The sequence below is a fragment of the Sinohyriopsis cumingii genome, chromosome 15, assembly GCF_028554795.1.
Source record: "Sinohyriopsis cumingii isolate HCF-2022 chromosome 15, ASM2855479v2, whole genome shotgun sequence".
In the NCBI taxonomy this organism is placed as follows: Eukaryota; Metazoa; Mollusca; class Bivalvia; order Unionida; family Unionidae; genus Sinohyriopsis; species Sinohyriopsis cumingii.
This window is the reverse complement of record NC_142975.1, coordinates 138,507,795-138,529,264: the sequence shown is the minus strand read 5'-3', so window position 1 is coordinate 138,529,264 and position 21,470 is coordinate 138,507,795. Positions and strand designations below refer to the sequence as shown.

The following is a 21,470-nucleotide window of genomic DNA, read 5'->3' as shown; positions in this document are numbered from 1 at the left end:
CTACCTTGACCATTACAGGTCCACGTTGTGCATTGTGTATAATCATTTTTTTAATTACATATTGATCAATTAGTTGTTTTGTTAGTCGCTGTAATAATCATCAGCAATTTCATCAATGAGAGAACGATGAACGTTGATATCCATAATACCGCCAGTAAATAATCTTCGACATATATCAGATATTTCCTTAATTATTTCCGGCGAATTATTTCCAGCACGTCTTCCTCCAATCAGAACTTCTAATCTATCTACGTCAGAAAGAACACTGTCAGGACAAGTAATAAGACCGACTTCTTGAGTAGAAAAACCACTTCCAGTAGTGCCTGGGCTATATAAGTCCTGAAATTCTTCTTCTTCTTGTCTCTTTTTTAGTTCTACATCCCGTTAAAATCACGAAAATGTGGGTCATTATCATCAGCAGGTCTATTACTATATATGAAATATACATCTTTAATCCAATCATTATCATTATTCCAATGAAGTAGATATTCAGATTTTACATATTTTTCTAGTTGACGATTTCCTCGTGCAGCAATATCTACTACCTTTTCACGTGGCAAATTTGTGATAAGGCTAATACCCTTAGACATAAATTTGTTCCTAGCATCACTTAGTTCTGGTAATTGTAGTTGAGGAGGTTGTAGTTGTTTTTGTCGTTCTATTTGTTGCTGCGGTGGAGGAAGTTGACGGGAAGGTTTTTGCTGGGGAGATTGTAGTTGGTGTTGTTGAAGTTGTGATTCCAAATAAAATTTAGTTATGTCATTAATGTATTTATTATATACTTTAATCATTACTTCTAGCCTGGGGTTTGTTATAATACATATATATAACCATTTAAAATAGCTATCAGTATTTATGTTAGCATATTTAGGTTTTAAAATTTCAGACCTTCGAAAATAACTATAAAATGCAACACGAGAAAAATCTTCCACTTCAATTTTGTTAAGTTCTTCAATAACACCTTTTTTAAAATTAGTTCAACATTTCCTTTCCTTACTTCAGGTTTAGATGCAAGATCTTTTTTACATCGGCTATATCAGTACGAACTTTGCCAATACCTTCAAGTATTTCTTCCTCCATGGGGCAGGATGAGCAGCAGCTATTCCAACTGGAAGATCTTTCAAAATATCTCTTGTTTGTTTAGTTCTTTTTGCTATCTTTGCAGTTTGTTCAGCATTTTTTTTTCTCTAGAAATCTTTATAATAGGCTTAAATAATTGTTCTGTACCCTCTGCAAATTCAACTTGTGATTCTTGACGTTCTTGAAGTTTTCGTCTAAGAGAATCACGAACGGGTACAAAATTTTTGATTGCTTCTAATCTTTCTCGAGCTAATCTAGCTGTGTAAGATTCAGCACCAAGTGTCATTATTTATATAATAATGATCTAATTATAGCAGCAGAGAGGGCGCGACCTCACTGAGACGTCATATGGGTAAACTAAAACGCGCATACAAAATTTAGAAGAAAAAAAAGACAAAAATAAAGTAACAAAACAAAACTACCCGCTTCCCCCAAGAGAGACTCTGGGAGAGAGACTCTTGGATAGAAACTCTCGGTAAGTTAGAGGCTTCGGTTTGGCGTTGGTGACCTTATTTTTTAAATTGTTTTCGTATGAGGTTTTCAGTTTTTAAAGTTACGTTTCAGCAAAAAGACTGTTCGCCCTCTCTGCTGTTCCTTTAGAGGCCAACGACTCCAGCGCCGAATGGGCCACAATATTAAAACTGCTTCAAAGTTAATCTTGTTTTTAAAAAAAAACATAGTGCCGGCATAGTCCGTTTGATCCCAGAGTCGGCCTTGTTTCGAAGTTTTATGTATTCATTTTGTCTATTAGAAACAGCAAAAACTACATAATAGCAGTGACATATCTGCCTATCAAAGCTATAAAAAAATTACTATATTTCATCGTTTTTCTTCATTTTTTAACGATTTTTTTTATAAGTAAAAAACGAACTGGCGACGGTTGTTGCGTTCTAATGGGAGCGAGGCGCTACAAATGCGTCATCTGAGTTTCACACTCTTCAAACTTATTGGCCCCTGATATTATGAATGTGTAGATCTAAAAAATTGACCAAATCTTGCATGGCTTCCTTGCTGACTCTGAACTGAAATGGCCCAACAGCAGAGAAAAGGAAGAATCCATGAAAAGCATTCTTGTAATGTTTCAACTTTGTCTTGATATTATCATCAAACAGCCTGTGCGTGTACATTATGGCTTCGTCACGCAGAACATCATACTGAGCAGTGATAATATAAGCATTCGGAATACTCTTGATTGTCTTGGCCATCATTGGAGAGAATCTGTTATCTGTAACCAAATCTACGAAAGGCTTTGAAACTAAGTAGTTGCTTCTAGTACTTGGTATGCTAGATCTCTTTGTCACTTCATGATACTTGGGAAGATACTTTCTGGTTTTTACATAATTCCCAAACTCTGAATTTCTTACATTTTGCAACACATGATAATTTTCAAGAACCATGGGTAGGTGTGTAAAGTCGGTCACATTTGCATACATCATCCAGTTCCGGACAGATCTTTCCGGTGACGAAATTCCAGTAAGTACATCCATATTATCTAGATAAGATGGAGTCTTAAAGTCCATTATCTGAAGTGCAGGGTTAATGAGGATTTGCATCAACACTTTCCCAGCCAATTCTTGTGAAACTGCTGCGGCTAAATTTCCTCCAGCTCCGTCACCAGCAATTACAATTTTGTCAGCTGCCACTTGGTATCTTCCGGGGTCCTTAAGAATATTGGTAAGAACAGATACGCAGTCAATAAATGCCGCTGGAAATGGATGGTATGGTGTTTTTCTATATCTGAAAAATACAGGTACTTGAACATTATCTTTATAGTGGTGATATGTCTTTTGGAGCAACATTATTTTCCAGTATTGGGAATAAATCAGACTGTAATATATGTTATGAAAACCCGTATTTCTATATTTATGCCATTTCATTTTTTCTATCTCCTTTTCTCTTTATGTCTTCTTTTTGATGAACATATTGGAAAAAGTTTAATATTGCAAACCCGCTAGTATTCTTTCATGTAAGTCATGAGGAGGCTCAAATAAGAAAACCTATAAATGGGTTCAAAACAACAAAAAGTTGGCTTCAAGTATTAACATATGCATGACCAGTTTCCACATGTATCGTGCAAATTGTTAGTGACTGAACATAAATGACATGTTGCTATTTGACATTCTGTCACGCATACAGTATTGTATACCTGTTACACTGTATGACATTCTGTCACGCATACAGTGACGGATACCTGTTACACTTTACGACATTCTGCCACGCATACAGTGACGGATACCTGTTACACTTTACGACATTAAATCACCCATAGAGTATCGGATACCTCTTGGTGGCGCTCTATAGTTTCGTATTTTGCATGGGTTAGAATTTTAAAGAAAAAGAATTTCCCCGGCTTTCCTCACTGGTTATACTACCTATTTAAAAAAGAACTTGTATATCTTAGGTATAATACAAAGAACATTTAATTCCCTTTATTTTGGTGAATGATTGATGGGTGCAATATGGGTTGCAGAGTATACAGCTAGGCCTTACTCCAGATGTGCAACTTTCAAAAAAGTGCTAGCTCCTCTTGGTCATTTTCACTTCCTGAACTTCAGAAGTAAATTTTATAAAAAGGAGCCGATAACTTTTTTTTTTACATTTTATATATTTGGTAATTCATTCATTGCACTTTCAGAAGCTGATTTTTTAGCACAAGGGAGCAGTCATTTTAGTTAGCAGCGTGCTTAGATCATGTACAATCTCCAAACGTACAATATCCAAAGAAATATCATCCACATTACATTAATATAGTATAGAGGTATGCCAACATTCTCTCCTTTGTGCATGTTTTAAATGCAAACAACTTCACCTTACATACGTCACTCGCTCAAAAGAACATAATAACTGTACGGATACCTGTTACACTTTACGACAAAAGTATGATTAAATATAGTAATAAAATTATTAAAATACATATTTCAACTCTTGTCATAACCATAATATAATCATGGCTAAAAACGATCTAGAAATAAGGCATGGTTGAGTGTTGATTGCACATCGAAGTAAACTGACAATCGAACTTTGGGTGCAGCGTTTGTTACCGAAATAGACTGCCAGCTTGCCTAGATCACACAAAAGTCACGTTTTAATGCAGAAATAAATATAAAAAAATACCCAGATCTTTACTAAAATGTCTCACAGTCATTAAATTGTATTGTTTAACGATGTTACACCATTGAATCTGACACGACCGTTATGTCAAGTCGCTCGTGTAGCATATATCCACTTCCCAACAATCTTCACCGCATCAAATGGCATAAGAAAGGCGTTAACGAAAATACAAATCTCTTCATTTTCAGAAGAAAACAGTGGTCATTTTGATAAAATGCACAATCTGAAACATTATATGTACGAGCTAAATTTGGAAAAAGGTTCTGTCCTAAAACTATTTTTCAATTGCATAAATATATATATATATATATATATATATATATATATATATATATATATATATATATATATATATATATACAGGGCCGGCGCCAGACCTGGACAGACTATCTGGCGCCCTAGGCAAGGTTAGATCCTGGCGCTCCCCCCCCAAAAAAAAATTTATAAACAATAAAAAAAATTTAAAAAATGCGCCCCCTGAAATCAGCGCCCTAAGCGGCTGCCTAGTTTGCCTATATGGTAGCGCCGGCCCTGTATATATATATATATATATATATATATATATATATATATATATATATATATATATATGGACTTTACCAATGTTTATCAACGAGCCATAGTGTTGCATTTATTTAAGTTTACTAGTAATAATTTATCTGAACCATCCCTTTCCAGCAAGAAAATTTGGTCTGTAGACTTCCCTGTGTAGACTTAAATTGTACGGTTAATACATTTTCATTGAATGCCTTTGCGCATTTAATGAAACAGTTCCAAGTGCCAATGCATTTTTTGAAATTATAAATTATTTTGTCCAAATTTCTTCACAAACAGCAAGAGCCCCGAGTGGTTGAGTGGTCTAAAGCGGTCTCCGTTACGGATCACTGCCATCTCACCTCTGACTGCGTTGGATCGAGTCTTGGCTTCGGCCAGTGTGGTTATGTGAGAAAGCTTGCCAGTAGCTTCTCGTGGGTCGGTGGGTTTTTTCGGGATTTCTCCGGGTTCTTCCACCACCATTAATACTGGCCGCCATGTATAGCCTATCGTGTGCTAAACAATGGCGTTAAACCCCGCAACAACATTTAAAATCATAAACAGCAGCTTCTGGTATTTATGAATCCTGTTTTATAGCAAAAAATTAGAATAGTGGATGATTGTACTTACTCTATTGCTATAATTTGCATCTTCGCTTTTGAGGCAAAGTTCTCCAAATAGTTGTAATAGGAATCTGCAAATATATTCATAATTGAGTGTTCATGGATCATCAACAGCCTAGAAATAATAAAATACATTCATGTACACACGCGCACACATATATAAGAATATATACATATTAGCATGTTTTTTTGTGCTGGTTCTTGTAGTTTCCTTTCAAGTGAGTTGTCTCGCTTATTTGTCTACAAAAGCAACATATATTCATGTTCTACTCAACTATTTTCAATTGTTGGATCCTCTCCTAACTTTTCTTTCCATATATTTAATTACTTTCAGGCATAACACACACACACACACACACACACACACACACACACATATATATATATATATATATATATATATATATATATATATATATATATATATATATATATATATATATATATATATATATATATATAGACAACGCACAGTGCCAAACTAGTATCTAGCTAGCTTGAGCGCTTTAGACTCTATAATGAGTCTTTTCCAAAGGTAAATACAAAAGATAGACAAGACAAATAAAACAGAAAACGGTTATGTTTGCTAAACTTTACATAGCTGTTTCTAAAGGAATTCAACCTTTTAACTTTATTATGTTTAAACTAGTTTATTTCAGCTTGTTACTGATACTGGAAAATATTTGTATTGTCCTAGAAATCGATGAGCCATAACGACATATGTTATCTTATCCTCGTTATAACTGACAATCCTTAGGGATGGGAAAATATCAGATTCTGAGTTTACGGAGATGATTAAAGTCTACAAAGAAGCAATGACTGTGATAGAATCCACGCGTAATTGAAATAATAATACTAATAATAATGTCAGGTCCGAAGGAATTACAGCAACAGATTGCCATTAACACTATTTCGTCAAAACAACGATGATCTCGGTAAGCTCAACTAATCCTGAATTTAATGTTAACTTTCCAACTGAAATTCCAGCGAAACAAATAGGCTAACACGATTATAAGTATATCATAGTTGGCCAAATATCAGATCAAATCATATGGTGGATTACGGACAAATAATTCGCTTGTATTTGCATATAAAAATAAAGATGATGGAACTCCTGCTTGGCAAGTTGTTAGAATTCCAACAGGTTGTTACCAAATCAAACAAATCAATGATGAATTCCAGCGCAGAAACAAATATATAATAGGAAAAGAATTTTAAAAAATAGCTATAACAGTTCACGAACCAACTTTATCAGCCGCGATAGAAATAAATTCACAAGATTATGTTGCAGATATTTATTTATCATCAATTCAAAGCGTGTTAGGATGGTCTGAGATAGCCCCAGAGTATAGAGGACCACCAGAAACAAAGTTAAATGAATGTATTACAAACAAAATTATTTTAATAAAAATTCCAGAATGTCAAAAATCTATATGGAAATACAATGATGATGTTACTGATCGTATTTTTTTCATTATGATGAAGAATGAGATAGATTATTATACTTCACCTGATAATACTAATTTAGTTGTTGACAAAAGTTTTATCAAATTATTTTCCGACAATATAAAATATGAGCACTCAGGTGTACTCGGTGATCTACGAAATGTATTTTCCAGTATTAGACAATATTATAATAATGATGTAAAACAACAGATTAATGAAACAATACAACATTTAAATCAGGTTTTATCTGATCTTGAGTTTATTAATGAGCAGATCGTCACATTTTTAAATAGGTCGACAATATTTCTCAATCTTTACAAAATAACTAAACAACAATTACCAACATCTGAAATACCAGAATTTAAAACCGACGGACTAAAAAAAAATCAGTCAACGATCTTATTAATGAAAACTCTCCAAAAAATTGTTGAGTCATGGAAAAAATAGCCCTGCCAGCATCTCTTCTCAGACATAACAATGATCCGTACGGTGGCGGCAGACATATTTCACCAGAAATCGTAAATATAAATCGTAAATATAACGTTAGCAATCGCAGTCAGTCTTGTATGTGATGCAATTTATGGCAGCTATCAAATAGATCTAGAAAACTATAATCAGGCTTAACAAGGATATATTTTATATAAATTTGCACCGCAAGTACCTCCTGGATATTTGATTGTACAAGAGCCTATAATCCGGTTTATTGACGGTGTCATAATCCGCTATTATAAGAATACATTTCAAACTTACTGACCAATCCGGAAATTAATAGATTTAAGAAATGCAATTTGAACATAAATCTCTGCGTAAGATCTTAACGATTTCATGGATATATTCATATCATCGAGAGAAAAAATTTCACAAGTCAAATTTTTTTATATTATTTCTTAGGTATAGTAAAGTCAGAGGATAATTAACCACGACAGGAACCCCAGTTGCCATAACTTTCATTTTCATCAGCAATATTTTCACAGTCCCCTTTACTACTTTCACTTTCAAAATCCCCATTACTATTTTCACTTTCACTATCTAAATCCCCTTAATATTTTCACTTTTATTTTCACTAATAACTTTGTCATTGTTTTCATTTTCACGGTCTGACATAACCTTTTTTAAACTGCCTTACGCCCGTGTTAATATTTTTCCTTTCGTATTCGTCAGCTAATTCTGATATAATTTGTTCAATGACGCTTGAGAGAGATACGAATTTTTTTAACTTCTCTATCATTCGCGGTAGCCAAAGTTTGGAACATACACAGTTGGATTTGTTTTATAAATCTGCACTCTGCTGGTAGTGTATATCTATCTTCAAATTTACGTATTTGCAATGATTAAAAATCACAAATATTTTTTTCTGGATCCGCTGACATTGAAATTAAATGGGTTAGGTGTTCTGGTGAAACAACTCGTGTGATCGAACTATTCTTGAACAGTTGTTCAGAAATAGTTGTTTTAACACCTACACACAGACTCGCAATAGAAATGAAAGAAAGAAATATTAAATCATGCACTTATCATAAATTCTTTCGATGGAAGAGAGATAAATGGACTCATGAACGAATGGGAGAGAAATATATTCCAGGGACTATTGTTTGAGATGAAATATGCACCGTTTCATTAAAAATGTTAACAATATTTCTTGATTGGTTATTGACACAAAATACTGCTGTAATAATGTGTGGCGATCATGGTTAACCACAACCTTTTGTTGGATTGTCTCCACACTAATGGTTAAAGAATTTTGTAAATTATTATGAAGAAATAACTGATGATCATAGAGAACTATGATCCAGAATTAGGAGAGTTAAGAAAATAATCAGACTACAAGCGAAAAAAATTCAATGTGAAATAATCTGTGAAATAATTTCAGAAACTCCTATTAATAACTTTGGGAATTTATGGAGACCAAATGATTTGATAGAAGCAAATAGAAAGATAGTTCAAGACACACTTCAACAACAATTATTTACGTTACATAAAGAACAATTTTCAAATCTACCCGTACCATTGTGCAATGGACCAGCAGCTATACGACGATAAAAATATCAACGTTGATATAGCAGGATCGTCAGAACAACAAAATTTTGTATTAAATGATATTGTTTTAGTTCTTCTCAGCGTTGTTGAGAGAGAGTTAACTATGGAAAAAAACTCTATGAACGCTAAGATACGCAATGAAAATTCACTCGTCACAAGGATTAACCATCTCTGATACAAAGGTGTGGATCGTCGATGATCGTGTCGAATAGTCAAATTCAGTTTATTTTGCAATGTCTCAGAACAATATACCAGCTGCGGAGAATTGTCATAGACTTCACAGAAAATAATAATCAAATTCAGGAATACATTGCTGACAATGGCGTTGATTTAGTAAGAAAAAATTAGCTATAAACGGTGTGACAAAAAATAAACGCGACTTTGATATCGATGCTGAATTTATCATGACATTAAAACAACAACAGAATAATCATTGGGCGATCTGTAACAGCAATATTCAAAAATTAATCCAAAACAATTCACCGTAGACATTATTAATAGTAATTTTGGTCACGTACGCGAAAATGTGATGCTGACCTGTCTTGAATGTAATCAATGTCGAGGTGCTAGTTTACAAAAGTGAACGCGGTGGTAATTGTGTGTCTTCAGGAATTACTCGTAATTGTTCACGTAAAAATCCACGCTGAGGAGCAGTTGAATCTAGTATGTAGATTGCAGTTCTACCCGTAGATCTTACCGCGCTATAAACATTATGTGTCGTAATACTCCAAATAGGATCAGTCGCTCTCTTTTTTTACCGTCTTTGAGTTCACTGGGTTCATATAAATATCCTCAGTCATATTTCCTAAAACTGGCTGTTTTGAAAATTCACGTCGTTGTATTGGTATGTGTTTATTTTTTTAATCGCATTAATTGGTTTCATGGCAGGTTTTCGAGTAATTTCATTATTTAACGCATTTATCACACTTGGCAATCTTGCAACCCATTCTGAATTATTTCCTTCGCATATTGATATCCAAATAACCGCTCAGCAAGTGTTGGATTAAATCGTTCAACAACTGCCTGATCGCGATGAATTGAGGTATGTACATCATGAACGTGACATGCTTGATCAATAAGCACGTATTGGATACCCTGCAGGTCTTGAATGATCTCGCTCGTCAAGTCGGATATCAAGTCGAGTTCCAGGACCATATAATTATATCCCGGAAGATGTTTTTCTCCTGGGAATTTAGCCCATAGAGTTCCTGGTAGTTTTCCTAATGAAGTAGCGATATCACTACCAATTTTATAATTAGAAATAAATTTATATTTATTTGTGTCACATTTTACGCATTTACCTGTAAGTACACGCTTTTCATTTTTTGTTACTATTGCTGTTAATCCACTTGTGGGGGTGAATGCTCTGCATCGAACGCAATATAAATTCATATTACTTATTATATTTGTACAACATGGATGTCATTTCTTTCTCAACGACACGAAAACAAGAGCCAGTAAAACATATTTCAGCATTACCGAATTCCATCAGAATGATAATAATATGTCCATCCGGATCGTGTAAAACACAATTACTGCTTAATTTGATAATGAGATGGCTCAAATGAAATACTTGATATTTAGTAGCTCCGTAAGTTGATTATCAGAGATGTTACGATGTACTTACAAGTTTTAATGAAAACGCAAAATTATTGGACGAATAGGGTGATGATATTATTAATCTTTATCACCGATTTTGATGAAGTCCCATCTGTGGATGATATCGATGGATTTATTAATAATTTAGTAGTATATGACGACGTAATACTGGACAAACAATCAAATACAGCAATAATATTTTCTCGAGGCAGACATAAAAACACAGACGTGATTTATATTACTCAGCGGTATACACAAATACCTGTCGATAATAAATCACCTAAAGCTGATATATCTCCGAAAATACTATGTAAATTGAATTAACCGAAAAGTATGGAAATCTAAAACGCATGACACTTACTAAGATACGAAAGAAAGAAAGTAGGATGTATGTACATACTGACTTGGATGACATATATGACAAATGAGTAACACGCTCGCTCTGTGTAACCTAACAGTAATTATTTTAATCACTTACATATTATTCTACGTTTAAAATGAATTTTTCTTGATATAACAGGTTGCATAACATTATCAGACATATTTGCGGTACATGTACATGGACTGACATTGTTTTTGTAAAGAACAGAATCTTTAGGAAATATGCATTTTTGCTGATGGAAAAAATCATGGTCATAGAGAGGAGGTAGGGCATATGGAAAATGTCATGGTTATAGAGAGGAGGTAGGGCATATGGAACAAGTCTTTGTTATAGAGAGGAGGTAGGGCATATGGAAAAAGTCATGGCTATAGAGATGATACAGGCATATGGAAAAAGTCATGGTTATAGAGAGGAGGTAGGGCATATGGAAAAAGTCATGGTTATAGAGAGGAGGTAGGACATATGGAAAACGTCATGGCTATAGAGATGATGTAGGGCATATGGAAAAAGTCATGGTTATAGAAAGGAGGTAGGGCATATGGAAAAACGCATGGTTATAGAGAGGAGATAGGGCACACGGAAAAATCATAGTCGTAGGGCACACTGATACAATTATTGTCATAGAGACGATGTTAGAACTAAATTTCCATAATCACTTCTATCTCAGATACACTTAGAATCAACTCACAGACAGTAAACCAAGCCCAACCGCCACCGTGAATGTACACCACTGTGGGATGGATGTCTTTCGTCAACAGAGTGTCGGGCCGAAATATGGTGATAGGAACATCAACTAACACATGTTCAGTTACCTGTAATATAATTTACTATACGGCTAATGACAGGCATTAAGAAAGATAAATTTATATATGCAAGCATATGTTACTCAAAACCAAGATATGTAATATGTCTGCATTAAATTTAAACTGTACTATTTAAGGCGTTTCATGTGCATAAGTTTTTCATGCATACATACATACATACATACATACATACATACATACATACATACGTACTCAGCAATACATAATTTACTTTTGAAGCACTGTAATAAAACCATAAAACACCAAATCTTTACTTTATATATATGAGAGGGGGTTGGGGTTGGGGTATACGTGTGTAGGTGTAGGTCTGAAAACCCCTTCAACCTATGAATCAGCCAAGACAATAACTACAATATAAAAGAGTACAATTATATTGAATATGTACAAAGTACTTGGCTGGATTTCTTAAATTGATTCCGTAGTAATGACAAGTCGGAGCAAAAATAGCCCAATCAATTTAATACAATATAATTGAAGCAGGTCTTACAATGCTATGCGTATGTTTATGCGAGACAAAGAGACATATTGGGCGAACCATCAAATAAACTGAGAGAGCGTGCAAGAGAGTCGGATGAAGATAAAGAGACGGACAGATAAACAAAACAAATTAAAAGAAAGACTAATCAAATATACAGACAGAAACAAAGAAATGTTTGTCTATATGTCTGTCAGTCTATAACACATATAAAAACTCTCACATTAACACCTTTATGGCCACTTCTAGCATTTCCCAGCAACAAACCGAAAGAGATGCTGGCAAGCGATTTCGCGGCGGGCCAACCAGACAGCTCTATCCCAGCCAAACGAGAGTAGTGTAACTGAAATATAAAATCATGGACACTATAAGAAGGATTTTAAAGTCAAAACATTGAATTGTAAGGTAATTCAAACGAGACAATATTCATGCTACCTTAATATTCTTTGTTACTGTAAATCTATTTTTCACGTACTAGCGCAGTAGGTGACAACCGCGAACTCAAAATACCGCTGATGGATATTTATAAGTCTTTAGAAATAGCATACATATACAACGAATGGTACTCGAAATTAGATAACTGCAAAATTTACTAACCTCGTAAACAAGAAATGATTAATGATATTCATCCATCCGAGAGAGAAATACAAAATCATTACTTTAGCACACCGTTATTTATGGATGGATGGATGCATAGATGCATGCATGTATGCATTTATACGGGTTAATAGCACATTCGAAAAATACTGGTTATATAGTGTCAAGTAAGTTCTGAACTCCCCAAACAGACATAAAAACAAAGAGAGATGCAGAAAACGACAATATCCACAAAGTACACGGAAAATATTTGACATATACGGAAGCTTGGAAATTGAATGTCACATGATGAAAATATCTGAAAATTATTTTTGGGTGGGGGACGAGATGCGTATGTAATTTGACATAATCTGCTTTCCCTATTTGGTAACATCTACTGTGCATAATGTAAATAAATGCTTAATAAATATTTGCCCATGAAAGTTAGTATGTTAAGTCATGAATGATAACATTATCATCAGTTTTGTTTGCGGCTACAAATACAAATCTGATAATGAGCGATGACATTACCAAGCTGCTAATGTCCAAAGCCAGAACATTTTAAACTAGACGAAACGGACGTCAACAATTGTAAACTTTGCTGAACACTCTGTCTTTAAAGGCACCTGGGACAGGCAGATCATATCAAATGGAATCATGCGGATGAAATCATATCGAAACAAACGGATCAAATCCTATCAAGTCACGCAGATCAAACCATATCAAATCACACAGATCAAATCCTCTCAAATCACGCAGATCAAATCACATCGAATCACGCATATCAAATCACATCGAATCACGCAGATCAAATCATACCAAATCACGCAGATCAAATCATATTAAATCACGCAGATCAAATCATATGCCGTGTCGAATTATGGTTTGAAAGATTTCTGAACATATCCCAAAAGAAAGCTCTGCGAAATCAAGGAGCTTGAGTCCTCTCTCATTGGTCCGTTCTTTGCAGTATGGACCACATACCTCTCGCCAGTCTGCCTGAGCATCTTCCATAATCTTGGCATACTAGTCTCCTTGAATAACTAGAATATCTTTCTTGTTTGACCTGTCAATGATGGTTTGAAGCTGGTCTTAGAACAGATCCGTTTAATCGTTATCATGTTTAGATGTTGGGGCATAAACCTTTATGATTGTGATGTCGAAGTGAGATGCCAACAAGCGGATGGTAATCAGGATACTGGTTGACAACCCATGACTGCACTAACAATGCCCTTATCTACCATAAATACAACCCATGCTCATGCTTGTACTCATGCCAGCTGAAGCGGATCCCGTGTCCTTCATTTGTTGATCTCCCTCGCAGAGTCCAAGGATGTGCCATTGTATCTTCCCATCTCATGGATTAGCTCCTTGAGTTTCCTTGCTTGTCTTAATGTCCTGACATTTCACGTTCCAAACGCGATGTTATCTCTTGCACGTATTGTGATGGTAGTTGCACCAGTAGCATGCTTATTACTTCCGTCCTGGTGTCCAAATGATAACGCGGTCATTGGTAACCGGTGCTGCGACCGATCCGTTATGAGTACCCTGTCCATTGTCATTTTATCATCCCTAGCGTATCATGGGCAGTTGCAATCTGTCAGAGCCATCCCTCTCTAGGCTGGAGACCACAGCCGATATCCATGTTACTGTATGGCTCGCCCTGTTATCGAACATACAGCCGCAGATCTTGGAAGACTTCTGCCCTGTAATGTCGTGTTACCACCGCCAACCCTACTTTCACCCACCGGTAGGAAGACTCGTGGAGACGGGAGTGTCTTAAATCTTCCCATGCAAGCTTTATCTTGCCAATTGCTTGTCCAGTCCAAAGTTTCTTAATGCTGAGCGTTAAGCGATGTGGCTCTTGGTGCCATTTATTTTATCTTTTTTCATCTTACGATGACTCAGCCGCAATTCGAACCCTGGACCTCTTGTATAAGAGTCCAACGCTATAACCAACAGACCACTGGGCAGTAATAGGCACAGCCAGTGAGATCCTTGGCAAGCATCGGAGGATAAAAAAGCCCAGGGTCGCAGCAGATATGCACGACATCTGTGATGTGAGGAGAAAACTAAGGAGAAGGCAAGAAGACCGTGAAAAAGCAGAAAAATACACAGATCAACAACAGGGTTAAGATGAGCTTAAAGAAATCAAAGGAAAGCTGGATGGAGAACCAGTTTAAGGAAGTCTAGAAAATCCTGAACAAAAATAACAGTAAAAAGACATACCGGTTAGTGAAAGACCTGTCAACAGAAACAATGGAACAGATCTTCAACCTATGAATCCTCTGTAAAACGTATCTCCAACGTCAACAAGAACTTCCACTCACTTCAACATATACCTAGAAAGGATCATGTCCGATGCCTTGAAAAACAATGAGAGCAGTTTCTGTGTTGAAAGCAGAACAATCACGAACTTCCGTTTCGCCAACGATATCGATGTCTTAGCAGGAGATGAGCAAGATTTGGAAACCTTAGTGAGTGGTCTCAACCAAGCATCACTAAGGTATGGGATGGAGATCAGCCCTGGAAAGACTAAGCTAATGACAAACAACCTAAATGCATCCAAAAGGAAATAAGAGTGAATGGACAGAAGCTGAGAACAGAAGCGGAGAACAGTGACAAGCTTTAAGTATTTAGGTGCTATAACCTCTGATGAAGGTTCACAACCTGAGGATATTCCCAGGATTGCGCAGACAACAACTGCACTGGCTAGGATGAAACCAATTTCGAATGACAGCAACATTACTCTTGGTCTAAGATCAAGCTTATACGCTCCCTTGTCATGTCCATATTCCTGTATGCATGTATGACATTGACATCGACAGCAGAAGTAAAGAGAATAATCTATGCTTTAGAGATGAGATTTTAGGATCCTGAAAATCTCATACTTAGACCACGTTTCTAATAAGGAGGTGCTCATTAGAATCCAAGGTACAACTGAACAATATGTAGATCTGTTCACGACCGTAAACAAACGCAAACTAAGACGGTGTGGTCACATCTCACGCTCATATGGCCTGTCAAAGACAATCATACATGGCACAGTGACAGGTAAGAGAAAACAAGGCAGACAGAAGAAGAGATGGGAAGATAAAATCAAAGAGTGCACAGGAATGAACTTTACAAATTCTCAAAGAGAAGTGGAGAACAGTAAAACAATGGAGAGTGATTGTGGCAGAGTCATCACTGGCTCCCCTATGACCAGCTAGGTTACGGGTAAAATGAAATTAAAAAGCTTCATATTGTCAAATATAGGCCAGTAACGGCCAAAGGAAAAGAGTGTCAACTACCTAACCACCTTATGATAAGTATGAAAAGAGCGTGCCACTTTGACCCTTTCAACGATTCAGCTCGCATAGCATTGTATTTTGGACCAACTGACTGTGATCCTGTTGTTTCACTGTTCGAAGATTCTCAATTTTGTAAGTGTACGACGATATCGTGTATTCTAAAAAATGTATTTTAGACTTCTTTATTTATGATCGTTTCTCTGAAGAAAAATCAGAGAAACGCAAAACCTTATTTTTTCTTGGCATACAGTGGATGTGAAAAATGTTTGGGACACTATCGGAATGCTTTCATTTCATACCAAAGACTGAAATTCCGGAAATTGCATATGTAATAAATAAGTGAAGTCAATGGAAAATGTTGGGTTTACGGTGTCCTATGTTCAGAAAATTTTCCACAAAGGTCACATTTTGCTGTAAGTCTACACAATCCACAATTCGAGACTACGTTCACCAATATGGTGAGCAGGAGTTTCTAAAACTTCCCTGCACACAAAAATGCTAGTATCTTTTAATTAAAACCATAAATCGTTTTCAATGACGTTGATGCTTTTTTTGCGGACAACAATACACCCACAAGTCAAGTAGTGCGGTTCGATTAGTTTCATTGGAATGTTTACTGGGGGTGGGGACAGGCCGGGCCCTAGGATGTGCGGGGCTCAAGGCAGCATGCGGGGCCCAAGGCAGCAAGCGATGAGCGCGGGGCCCCAATAAAACAAAATGCCATTGTATGAAAGCGCAGGGCCTAAGGCGGTTGCCTCGTTCGCCTTATCCTAGGGTTGGCCTGGGAGGGGAACAAAGGAACACATTTTTAAAAGAAAATACAAACTGCACTTGAATCTAAGAAAACAAGTTGCAAGTTACGACATAATTACTAAAAACTTACAACTGCATCAGCGATCCTCCCGATTTCATCCAACCATCGAACAAGATGCGGCTCGTCCAGGTTGGAGGGAATCTCTCTGTTCATGACTATGTAAACTCGGTTTGAAACAAGGGCGGTTAACAGGACACAACATATGGCAGCCTTAACACCCATTTTATATGAACTGGAGAGAAAGAGAAACAAAATATAATGTAAATTGCAGATATTTTATATAATATTTGTTGTGTGTCTTTCTGAGTTGGATATATGTCAAATCTATAAGCCGAACCAACAATTTAAGATAGTGTGTTAATAAGGAAGATTGCCACACTTCGCCACATCGATCGATTATTGAACACCATATCATCATCACGGTATGTGCTAGGTCTACTCGAAATGATCTGAAAACCTTACAGTAGCCCACAGTAGCAAAAGCAAACAGGGGCATAAAGACAAACAGAAGAAAAGAAACTTAAAAAGCTATATCAGAAAGTGTGCATACACTGTGAAAAGAGAAGTTTTTGTTGAATTTATCAAGTAGATAAATAACAGTTTCCCTACGAGTACTCATCCTTATTGCAATGAGATAAAATTGGGGGTCTCATAAGAGTGCACATCTTTTAAGCATGTCAAAAAATAGCGGGTCTATTACGAGTGTTCACGTCTTTTTAAGCAAGTAAAGAAAGAATAGGTCTTACACGAGTGCTCATCTTCATAAATAAATATATAAGTTATTCTACATATTACATTTTTAAAAAACACGTCTTTTTATAACATGACGAAAAGAACAACATTATGAGTTCATTTTAATGACTTCGCTACATCATTTGTAACCTCATGAGGTATTATTACGTGTTTAGCGCATCATATTGTATGTTTTCAAATTCAGATTGGTTACTATCTATCTATGTATCTATCTATTTATCTGTCTATCTATCTCTCTCTCTGTCTATATATATATATATATTCATATTTGGACAGTATTCATTTCACATTGACTGCGGATAGTATACCCTGCTAAGATCATAACACATGTTGCAGCGGGTATGTTCCTATTAGTCTCTGTTAACTTTATAGTGTTAGAATTGTGCAGTATTTTACGATAATAAAAGCATTCATATTGCACGCGCGTTCACGACACGTGTATCTAAAGATAATATAGTGTATTAGGAACTTTGTTGTTGTTGTAGGGTTTAACGCCATTTTTCAGCACACGATAGGCTATACATGGCGACCAGTATTAATGAAGAAGGAAGAATCCCGGGAAATCCACGGAAAGAACCACCAACCCTCGAGAAGCTACTGGCAAGCTTTCTCACATACCCACATTAGCCGAATCCGAGACTCGAACCCACGCAGACAGAGGTGAGATGGCAGTGATCCGTAACGGAGAGCCCTTTAGACCACTCGGCCACTCTGGGCCCCTGTATTAGGAACTATTTTCTAAACAAACAATGTACATTTGTGTAGTAGACCCTTTAGGTTTCGGTTGATTACATTTGTTTGCGAATGAACTAAAGCGGCCGAGTCGTCCATTTGATGTTATAGATGATAAAGTTAATGATATGGACAAGTTCACTGAGTCAGAAACGAACTTTTAAAGAAGCAAATGAATGAACCTGCTATTCGCAATGTCAACAACAAACGTGAGAGACGCAGCAATTGAAAGTACTCTTCGGATCATTGAAACAGTTATTTAAGGGAATATTCATATCTTTTCGCAAATAAAATGGCTAAGACTATAACGAGTGCTCTCAATGGTCTAAAATATATTATAGAAAAGCAAACTGGAATCAGGGCAATCGCATACTATCAGATATATACCGTTTTACAAGTTCAACTGAAGGTTGTGGTAGGAAACTAAAAGCCAATAATCCAAGACGACGAAAAAGTATTATTCCCACTGGGTAAATGTAGTGTCACACAACAGTTGCTTTTCAATTTTCCCCGTGTAACTATTTTCATACAATGTTAGGCTAACGATAGAAGACACACTGTGTGATGCAAGTCATAGCTGGAGTCCCTTCAACAAGGAGATACAAGTGACTGGGTATAAACATGTTATCTTTAGCTGGTAATAAGAATGGCAAGAAACATACTTACATGTATGCACATGTTTATCAAGTTCAATTTTAAGTAGACCAAAACGACAATTCTTTTTTAAACTGATGCAGAGAGCGCGACTAAGTTAAAATATAGCTGGGCGGACTTTTGTGCGCATGAATATTGTTATTGTATACTACGGTTATGAATTTATTTTAGAATAAATCATAAATTCAATTATTTTGTTTCTTATAATTTTTTATTTTATTTAAGCCTTAGGTAGTTAAACAAAATGAGCATATAATAAAATTGTTACTGCATATGTATGGGAAAATATGAACTTGTTTTTTCTCAAAAGTACTGCTCTCCGCAAGGTCATCATCGTTCATATTTTCCCATACAAATGCAGTAACCTATAACTATTGTCACCCGACAAAGTCATGTGACATCAAAATATACCATGTGAAATATTAAATTTATCATAGTCTTCTTGCTTGTGATCAGAAGCCCCGAGTGGCAGAGTGGTCTAAAGCGCTCTTCGTTACGGATCACTGCCATCTCACCTCTGTCTGTGTGGGTTCGAGCCTCGGATTCAGCCAATGTGGGTATGTGAGAAAGCTTGCCAGTAGCTTCTCGTGGGTCGGTGGTTCTTTCTGGGGATTTCCCGGGTTCTTCCTCCACCATTAATACTGGCCGCCATGTATAGCCCATCGTGTGCTGAAAATGGCGTTAAACCCTACGACAACAACATCAACAACTTGCTTGTGATCTGTTCAAGTACAATATCGTCTGGTAAGGCATAGTGTCCCCGTCTTGAGTATTGCCTTCGTCTCAGTTACGATACCCACCAGACAATACTGTGGGAAAACGGTTCCCTGAGGAGAAGTCAATAACAGAATGATAATAACATTAAACAGCGATATGGGTTTAAAGAACGCTGATAACACATGAATCGTGTGATTATACATGCTCCTACCAAAAACAGATGAATGTACTTAATAGAAGTACAACTACAAAATGAGGTCAGAATGTAATCGATAAATCAGTCTCCGAGTCTGTGCTGAAACTGATGAAAGGATTGAGGTCTCATCTACCTCTTCAGTGACGCAAACGTCTCTGTCTGCATGACATCAGTACATTTTATCACTTACCAGTATTTCTCGCGACTCTTGAGTACGGTCGGTTGAGTGGGCCTCTCGGCGACATGCACAGAGTATTTCCGTATCAAATTCTATGTTTGGCTACCTGTAAATCCACACAACCCTACCTCCAGTCATTCTTTCAAATTCCATAGCTACATCTGACAGTTCCATCACACCCAGCAGCCAGTCATACACAACGCTCAACCATTCGTTAATTTAAAAGTTTCATTGGCTTTGACCAGGTGGCTCGACTCGACAAATATTATGCGTGTGTGTGTGTGTGTGTGTGTGTGTGTGTGTGTGTGACTAATTCAAATAACTTAAAAAAATATCCACATTAACAGGTGATCTGAAATATACCTACCTGTTATGTATGTGTGTACTGATGCTTGATCGCTAAGTGAATGCGGCAGTCACATGACAAATCCAAGCACTCGAGTGGAGTGACAGGTTATTATATATTATAGTACATATATCATTTATAGGTGCACTGTAAACAACAATACGAACCCCTATGGTCTGCATATTCACTTGTGTGCATAATATAATTTCTGGTAAAATGAAAAAAGTTAACCCCGACAATGCGTTGTATTAACTTTGAGTTAATCAAACTTTCAAGAAAAAGAGTACGTTAGCCGTGAAAATACGGGCCATTAGCATCTGCGTCCGTAAACACGTGACAACATATTTTTTTAAACAACGACCTAATTTTAGCATCACTTTATCTCCAATTACGAAAAAGAAACTGCAAAGAGAGAGAGAGAGAGAGAGAGAGAGAGACTCACCTTCAGCGTGGATTTGGTCAAATTTTACTAAACTACTCGACTAATACAAGATAGGTTATACCTGAACAAACATGTATCAATATATTTAGCATCAGTTATAAGACCTGCGGTTGATATCTGGGGTTAAAGTCAACGTATTCGACGGAGATGATTAGTTACTACAATCCGCTCGATTATTCATCAAGGTCATTTTTAAGAGATGATCATCAGTTTATTTTATTAATAAGCAGCCGATATATGCCCGTCTAGAATTAGAACACAATTTAATATCAATCTCCGTAAATTAATCTGATTCTGTTTTTATATGATGCACTAGTGCAGTATCCAGGAGATTACTACTACTACTACTACTACTACTAATAATAATAATAAATTTTCTTCTTCTTCTTCTTATTATTATTATTATTATTATCGTGGCTACCAGCATTATCAATCATCGCTGTTGTCTTCATTATTGTTATCATCATTATGTGATATATAGAGAAAACGACATATATGTTTTGTTCCAAGATGGCAGAAAGTACGAGTTTGATACGGAGTAGGAATGTCAAGGCTGTTAGATCGAAAGTTCTTTCCCCCGACTCGGAACAAAACACTTATGTGGTTTTGTATTTATTATATATCCTCTTTTTCAGGATTCCTTTAATTTTGTAATGTA

The 21,470-nt window shown here is 36.2% G+C and overlaps 1 protein-coding gene across 3 annotated transcripts; it reads right to left on the bottom strand.

Moving 5' to 3' along the window:
- Positions 1-766: 766 nt before the first annotated feature.
- LOC149782892 (neutral cholesterol ester hydrolase 1-like) lies at positions 767-20,911 on the bottom strand. Of its 3 annotated transcripts, none has more exons than XM_089934439.1 (6): positions 20,813-20,911; positions 16,864-17,026; positions 12,335-12,454; positions 11,501-11,624; positions 5,356-5,419; positions 767-2,817 (listed from the first exon to the last, which is right to left on the bottom strand). In XM_089934439.1, the coding sequence occupies exons 2-6, from the start codon at positions 17,014-17,016 to the stop codon at positions 2,025-2,027; spliced, it is 1,254 nt and encodes a 417-aa protein (XP_089790565.1). In that variant the 5' UTR covers positions 17,017-17,026; positions 20,813-20,911; the 3' UTR covers positions 767-2,024. The 3 variants fall into 3 exon arrangements, with proteins under 3 accessions (XP_089790565.1, XP_089790566.1, XP_089790567.1); XM_089934440.1 differs by lacking the exon at positions 20,813-20,911 and adding an exon at positions 20,392-20,482; XM_089934441.1 differs by lacking the exon at positions 20,813-20,911 and adding an exon at positions 20,037-20,280.
- Between the last annotated feature and the right edge of the window lie 559 nt (positions 20,912-21,470).